The sequence below is a fragment of the Cebus imitator genome, unplaced genomic scaffold (genome assembly GCF_001604975.1).
Source record: "Cebus imitator isolate Cc_AM_T3 unplaced genomic scaffold, Cebus_imitator-1.0 Scaffold613, whole genome shotgun sequence".
Lineage (NCBI taxonomy): Eukaryota > Metazoa > Chordata > Mammalia > Primates > Cebidae > Cebus > Cebus imitator.
This window is the reverse complement of record NW_016107928.1, coordinates 408,704-417,139: the sequence shown is the minus strand read 5'-3', so window position 1 is coordinate 417,139 and position 8,436 is coordinate 408,704. Positions and strand designations below refer to the sequence as shown.

At 37.0% G+C, this 8,436-nt stretch overlaps 1 protein-coding gene across 1 annotated transcript in view; it reads left to right on the top strand.

Annotated features, from left to right (window-relative positions):
- Positions 1-8,436, top strand: part of USP9X (ubiquitin specific peptidase 9 X-linked) — a gene marked incomplete at its 3' end in the record, with an annotated part of 144,991 nt that overhangs the window by 74,066 nt on the left and 62,489 nt on the right. Inside the window, 5 exon segments of the mRNA XM_037734399.1 lie at positions 963-1,050; positions 3,886-4,228; positions 5,518-5,613; positions 6,312-6,523; positions 8,334-8,434. Coding sequence (XP_037590327.1) covers positions 963-1,050; positions 3,886-4,228; positions 5,518-5,613; positions 6,312-6,523; positions 8,334-8,434 — 840 coding nt within the window.

The following is an 8,436-nucleotide window of genomic DNA, read 5'->3' as shown; positions in this document are numbered from 1 at the left end:
GCTGGTCTTGAACTCCTGGCATGAAGCGATACTACTGCCTGGGCTTCCCAAATTGCTGGGATTACAGGCAAGGGCTAAAACTTGACTCTCTCTTCAGTTTCTTAAGAAAACCTCTTCAAATAGTCCTTTAAGTCCCAATGTTGATGAAATTTACATTCATGAAGTAGACCATGTTTATGCCTGTTTGCATATTCCAGTATATGTGGAATTAGAAAGTAGTTGGTCGTAATATGTGGTGTTTTTTCTTTATTAAAGCATCAAAATCAAATGTTTCCAGACATTATGAATGTCCCATCTTTGTAGCACATCAAGAGTTTGTTCAGAGAAGAAACATCAGTGTTTTGAAGACTTTGATTACCAATATCCAAAGGAGCTCACATAATTAGAATCTTTAAAAATAACTTGCACATACCATAGGGTCTGGGATCTGATATGGAAATACAGTAATTAATCCTGAAGGAAAATGACACATTTGTGGATGGTAATAACGATTATATGATAAGTTGATCATGTAGAGTAGCATCTTGTGTTACCCTCACTTCTTGGGTGTAAAGTAGTAGTTTTATGCCAAAATATTTTTTTCTTCATGAAAATACCTTTCAGTATAACAGGTTAGCAGTTGAAGAAAAAATTTTTGTCTTATCAGTTCACACTCACAGACCACTTAAGTCGGTCTTAGGCTGCAATCATAAATTGCTTCATTGTGTGTGAAGGTTGCACGAAGGGGTTGTGCTGAAGAATTATTTTTGATAGTACATTTAACATTCTTTTGGTTATGTAACAGGAAAGTATTTTTATGAGGAAAACAGGAGATGGATAAAAACCACCAATTAGTAGAATTTAGATTGCCTTTTAATGATAAAGGGTTAATGACATTTTAACTGACCTGGTTTCTTAGGTTGAAGTCAGCAGTAATTTGGTTTATCCATGTGTATAATGCATGATTTTTTCTTAATTTGCAGACCATGAAGATTATGACCCACAAACTGTGAGGCTGGGAAGTAGATATAGTCATGTTCAAGAAGTTCAGGAACGGCTTAACTTCCTTAGGTTTGTTTTATACAATTAGTGTTGCTCTCTTTAAGAAGCAGATAAGGAATATAGAGTGAATAGACTATATAGCTTGGTCTTTGTTGGGTGGCCTTTTCCCAAGTCATATAAGACATTTCCCTGTATTTGTTACTAAATACTTTACAATGATTGGCTGAATTTTAACTTTCTTTGTTGCAATATTTTAAGAGAACACATTTTTAACCTTTAGAGTTTATTTCTGTTCTTCGTATCTGTTTATGCTGGAAATAGTGGTGTTTTTTTTTTGTTTTTGTTTTTGTTTTTGTTTTGAGACGGAGTCTTGCTCTGTTGCCAGGCTGGAGTGCAGTGGCACAGTCTCGGCTCATTGCAGCCTTTGCCTCTCAGGTTCAAGCAATTTCCTCTACCTCCACCTCCCGAGTAGCTGGGACTAGAGGTGCACACCACCATGCCCAGCTAATATTTGTATTTTTAGTAGAGACGAGGTTTCACCATGTTGGTCAGGGTGGTCTTGATCTCCTGGCATCGTGAACCGACCGCCTCGGCTTCCCAAAGTGCTGGGATTACAGGTTTGAGCACCACGCATGGCCAACCAGAAGGAGGACTATGCTGACATAATGATATCATGGACACTAAGGAAATGGGGACAAAAGGCTGCTAGACCACCACCTCAAAAGAGTGGGTTGAGTCTTCTGGTGCCTTGTTTATTTTAACAGTGGCTGACAGGCAATCTAAAGTCATGTGTTAATGGTGTAATTTCTGACTGGCATGAGAGAAAATGTTTATTAAGATAAAATGTAGTATAGGGCTATGTTTGCTCTACAATATTTAGCTTTTGGTAATTACACACTTACAGATGTGCAAAGTACCTTTGTTAAAAATTTCAATTGTCAGGCTCCGTGGCTCACACCTGTAATCATAACACTTGGGGAGGCCAAGGTGAGCTGATGGTTTGAGCCCAGGAGTTCAAGACCAGCCTGGGGAACATGGCAAAATCCCATCTCTATAAAAAAATACAAAAATTAGCGAGGCATGGTGGTGCTCACCTGTAGGCCCAGGTACTCGGGAGGCTGAGGTGGGAGGATCACTTGAACCTGGCAGGCGGAGGTTGTAGTGAGCTGTGATTGCACCACTGCACTCCAGATCCTGTCTCAAAAAAAATTTTTTTTGTGTGTGAGAGGTTTCTTTTGAATTCCAGAAAACAAATGCAGCAAAAGAGCTTAAGTGTGCTAACAGAAATGCCCAAATTATCACTGCTTTGTAAAATCTATTCCATTTATTATTTTGATAATGTATTCTGGAGAGTTTTGTCCTGGACTGTGTTATAGATTTCTATTTATTGAGTTTGGCACTTACTTACGGAGAAAATTTTAAGTAGCTGCATAATTTTAATTTGTGGAAAAACCTCTACCAAATTTTAAGAAATTTGGTATTGGTTTAAAGTGCATAGTTTTTCTGTGTGTTTTGTTTTTAACCACCTGGATAGAAGGACTTGCCTCCCCACATTGAGAGTTACTGCCATTGTTAAGTAGTCATTACTGATTGGCATGTGTTATATGTCCCTTAGGGTTACTAGAACAGAGAAGTGGTTTCAAACCCTTTTGCATTTTAAAGTGTGGAATCAGAGGAACTGTTGTAGTTTCTACCCTTTTCGTACCTCTATGTGAGCTATATCAACTAACTCAAGGGAGAGGAACCTGACTTTAACGCTTGCTGTGTGTTTGGCCTGTGCCAGACACTTTATATTTGCTCCGAAGCAACACAGTTAAGCGAGTGTTATTCTCGTTTGATCAATAAGAAAACCAAGATTCCAGTGGCTTAAAGTAGCTTGTTTGAAATCCCAAAGCCAGTATATGGTAGAATTGTACTACTCAACTAGGTCTCTTTTACTTAGGTCTGTGCTCTTCCTATTAGACCAGTAGTTTTTTAGACCTGTGTAGGAGCTTTAGGGCTTCTGAGTTAAGTTCCTTCAAGATTTCTGAACAGGCAATAGGAAGTTTCCCATTTCTCCTTTCTTTTTCCTCTCCCAACAGCCGGAGCAGTTCTGCTTTTATTTTATATATCAGATTTACAAATGGGATTTTTATTTGAAGAAGGTTTTATGCCATCTTCAAGGGAAAAAAAAAAAAGACCTTTGAAAATTTAAGCAGTTTTAACTTATAAATATTGATGGATTAGTTATTTGTGAAAGTCACTTAATTGAATGACTCATTTTTCAATGATGCCATATGAGCAGGATGTTAAGTCTTGTTTTGAGACAGGATCTCACCCAGGCTGTAGTGCAGTGGCACAATCTTTGCTCACTGCAGTCTACACCTCCCAGGTTCAAGTGATTCTCATGCCTCAGTTTCCCCTGTAGCTGGGACTACAGGCGCAAGCCACCACACCCGGATAATTTTTGTATTTTTAGTAGAGACGAGGTTTCACCGTGTTGACCAGGCTGGTCTCCCCCTCATCCTCCCAAAGTGCTGACATTACAGGCATGAGTCACCGCTCCCAGTCTAAGTCTTTATTTTTAATTCAAGCTATTAAATGTGCTTTTTCCCAAAAGTCTGGTTTCAAAGACTAAATGGTTAAAAGTTCAGAGAACGAATCTTTTATTCATAATCAGCTGGCTGCATTTCAGGCACATAGTGGGTTTTCAGTTGTATGCTTGTTGAATTAATTAATATCTAGTGGGAATTTTTTAAATATCAGATAAAAGTAGAGAAATAGGTTCTTTTGAAAGAATGAATATCTTTTTATCTATATAGTTAAAATATAATGGTGGTAAATGTTTTATATGTAATACAGATAGATTGCCTTTCAGGATAAAAATTACATAAATCTAATTGCCAATTTCTTGTTTTTTTCAAGATTTTTATTGAAGGATGGTCAACTGTGGCTATGTGCTCCTCAGGCAAAACAAATATGGAAATGCTTAGCTGAGAATGCAGTTTACCTTTGTGATCGTGAAGCCTGTTTTAAGTGGTATTCCAAATTGATGGGAGATGAACCAGACTTAGATCCTGATATTAATAAGGACTTCTTTGAAAGTAATGTGCTTCAACTTGATCCTTCTCTGTTAACTGAAAACGGAATGAAGTGTTTTGAGCGATTCTTCAAAGCTGTGAATTGTCGAGAAGGAAAACTAGTAGCAAAAAGGAGAGCCTATATGATGGATGACTTGGAGTTAATAGGATTAGATTACCTTTGGAGGGTAAGTTAAAAGTAGGAACTCTGTAAATGGCGTCTGATGTACTTTTTCAAATAAGTGAGGAATTGTAATTTTGCATATAAATTGTGCATTTTACTCTGATGCTTATCTCAGGAGTTTGGTATAGTTAGTAATTGTTCGTTTGTACTATTACATCATTTGTCAGTGGGCTTTTTCTTCTCTCTTCCTCTCCCTCCTCCTGCCACTGATATTCCTTTTGTCTTAGCTTAGAATCTATGAGTTCCATAGATATGCACTAAACATACAAATCTTTCATTCCTCCCCTATGGATATTAATGTTTCTTCCCAATTTTTCATTCAGTGTCGATCTATTTCCTCCTCAATGTTTCACTGTAAAATAGAGGACAGGAGAGAGGACTTGTATTTAGTATAGATTATGAGTATATGCTTTATTGGTACTTTTTACCTTGTGATATTTTTAAATACCAGGGGGAACAAAATACTATCTTGTTATACTATCTTAGGCTAATCTTTCTATTTTTATAGTGCTAGTATATTATTCCTATCTTTAAAAAGTCTGACCTGTTATACAGCAGTTTATATTGTTGTTTGGATATCTGTGAATTATTTTTCTGCAAACCATAGATAAAGATGTTTACTGTGGCATTTGAGTATTTAAAAGCTTTTGATTAAGTATGTGGTTTTCAACATTGTTTTAAACAGCAGAAACCCGTCTTAAAATTTGCACCACACTACAAAATGTATACTGACTTGAACAAGGAACAACTGTTTTCTTACTGGGTCTCCCCATGCTTACCCATTTCTCCTCCCCAAACCTTTTATAAAAGGGGTCAACCCTGAAACACTTCCTCAAAGACCCCTAGGGTCCTGAACATAGTTTGGAAACCACTAATGTAATCAGTTGAGTGATGAAGATTGATAGAGACTGGGGGTAGTGTAGTCCTTTATGCTAAACTGTGTTTCATGTAATCTCTTATTTCCTGCCAACTAATTTGAATTTATTCTTGAGTGTCTCACTTGGTTATCAAGATGTTAAATTATAGGGTTAAATAATAGTGGTCAAAGCATATTTTACTTTTATAAAAATGTACCTTTCATTCTTAAACAAATTGTTTTATTCAGAGACTTTCATTTTGTATTTATTATTTCTTTTGGTCTGTCCTCACTTAATTTTACTTGATTATCAAAATCAGCTTACCGTTAAATCATTGAATAGTGTATTTAAAATAACTGATGATATAGTTGTAATTTAAATGCCCAACAAAAATACATGTTGAAAGGGATGAACACTTTTTTCATTTTGAAACCAGGTCGTGATTCAGAGTAATGATGATATTGCCAGCAGAGCTATAGATCTCCTCAAAGAGATATACACAAACCTTGGTCCAAGACTACAAGTCAATCAGGTGAGGATCGATGTGCATTAAAACTTCCGTATATAATTCTTTCAGTCCCTATTTCTCTTATACAAAAGAGAAAAAATACTATTTAAATGAATCTTGCCTTGATAATTATCTTGAAGTTACTGGATTTGTTTTTTTGTTTGTTTGTTTTTGAGACAGAGTTTCACTCTTGTTGCCCAGGCAGGAGTGCAATGAATGGTGTGATCTGGGCTCACTATAACATCTGCCTCCCAGGCTCAAGTGATTCTCCAGCCTCAGCCTCCCAAGTAGCTGGGATTACAGGCATGCACCACTACACCCAGCTAATTCTGTATTTTTAGTAGAGACAGGATTTCTTTATGTTGGTCAGGCTGGTTTTGAACTCCTGACCTCTGATCTGCCACTATGCCCAGCTGATTGGGTTATTTTTAATGTAGCTATTTATTATATGTTGAAATGACAAAGAAAGTCTATGTGAATTCTTTTTGATGCTAACAACTAATCCTGAAGTTCATTTTTGACTATCTGGTTTATATTTGTTAACTTATGTAATGCTAGCTTCCTTTTAAGAAACATAATACATTTTATTATTATATGGATTTCTCTACTTAAATATGACTGTTAATTGAGTGCTATGTTTAAATTAGCCATTGCCATCTTTAATTGGATTAATGTTTTACATTTTAAAGCAACTTTGTCTTTATTTGGTCTGTTACTTGTAGGTGGTGATCCATGAAGACTTCATTCAGTCTTGTTTTGATCGTCTGAAAGCCTCCTATGACACGTTGTGTGTTTTGGATGGTGACAAAGACAGTGTTAATTGTGCAAGACAGGAAGCTGTTCGAATGGTTCGAGTATTAACTGTTCTAAGGGAATATATAAATGAATGTGACAGTGATTATCATGAGGAAAGAACAATTCTCCCCATGTCAAGGTTTGTGAATGACTGATCTATTGGTGCTAATTCTTAATTATTTGATATTTTCCTAGCCATCTGGTAGAAGGAGAGCAGAAACTTTTCTTATTTGAAATTTGTTGTCTTTGCCCATTAAAAACATTTGCATCTCATATAATTTTTTTTTTAATAACCTCCCCCACCCTCCCATCTGGTATTTTGTTTGGGTTTTTTGGGTGAGACATTCTTACTCAAGTTGTTTGCTGGTTTTCTTTTTGTCTTTGACATTATTGCCCATTAAGTGTTGTAGTGATACTTTGCAGTTGAAGTGGATTTTTTGTTTGTGTGCTTGCTTGTTTTGAGACAGGGTCTTACTCTGTCAACCCAGGCTGGAGTGCCAGGGTGTGATCATGGCTCACCGCAACCTCAACCTCCTGGGCTCAAGTGATCTTCCCACCTCAGCCTCCCATGTAGCTGGAACCACAGGCACAGGCCACCACACCTGGCTAATTTTTTTTTACTTCTTTGTGGAGCCGGGGTTTCACTACGTTGTCCAGGCTGGTTTCAAACTCCTAGGCTTAAGCAGTCCTCCTGCTTTGACCTCCCAAAGTGAGCCACAGCGCCTGGCCTGTAAAGAACTCTTAAAAGCTGCTTTGCATTGCAGTATAAGAAATTTTCTAATGGTGTTCATAGTTTGGGGATGTTTTGTATTGTCAATGCCATCATTTTTTTTTTTTTTAAAGAGTTCTGTTTATTAACCATAAAAGTATGTAAAGTTACTTCTTTAATATGATTTTTATTTTACATTTTACTTTTAAAAAAGATAATATACTAATATAAATAGCATTTTGGAGTGAACTTTGATACAAAGGATTTTTTCCGGAAAAAACGTACATTGTGGCATTTTTGTTGATACTTCTAATAAAATGTATAACTGTCCCTTTTACTTGTGAAAGGTAAACTCTACCTTCTTTTTTTGAATTTTTTAAAAATTTTATTGATACAGACAGGGTCAATCTATGTTGTCCAGGCTGGTCTTGAACTCCTGGACTCAAGGCAGCTTCTTTCCTTGGCCTCCCAAAGTGGTAGAATTACAGGTATGAGCCACTGTGTCCAGTCAACCTTTTACATTTAAAAATAGTCTTAGTGAGTTGGGCTTTTACAGCATGAAGATAAGTGTTACGTCTTGGTTTTAGTTTCTTTTCAGTAGACACCTCATTTTCTGCAACCATAGATACAAGACTAACAGCAATAGAATATGATTGTTATGTTTTTAAATATTATTTATGTTTGTAGTTAAAAGGAGCAATACTTTTTTTTTTCTTTTGAGTTTCGCTCTTGTTGCCCAGGCTGGAGTGCAGTGGTGCTATCTCCGATCACTGCAACCTCCGCCTTCCAGGTTCAAGTGATTCTCCAGCCTCAGTCTCCCGAGTAGCTGCGATTACAGGCACCCACCACCAAGCCCAGTTTATTTTCTGTATTTTTAGTAGAGATGAGGTTTTACCATGTTGGCCAGGCTGGTCTTGAACTCCTGACCTCAAGTGATACACCTGCCTCAGCCTCCCAAAGTGCTGGGATTACAGGCATGAGGCACTGTGCCCAGCCTTCTTTTCAAGATACTGAAAATAATACAGGTTAAGTATCCCTAATCCAAGAAATCCAAAATCCGTCTGGTCCCAGACATTTCATTTAAGGGATTCTCAAGCTGTATTAAGTGTCTTTTATTTCACATCCTCATGTTTAATAAAGAAAATACTCAAATGTTAAATCCCCAGCATTATTTTCTTGGCAACAAAATTTCCTAGTCTGCTGAATATGATAATATCTGTCTTTCTTTTTCCCCCCCCAGAGCATTCCGCGGTAAACACCTCTCTTTTGTAGTTCGATTTCCAAACCAGGGCAGACAGGTTGATGACTTGGAGGTATGGTCTCATACAAATGATACAATTGGT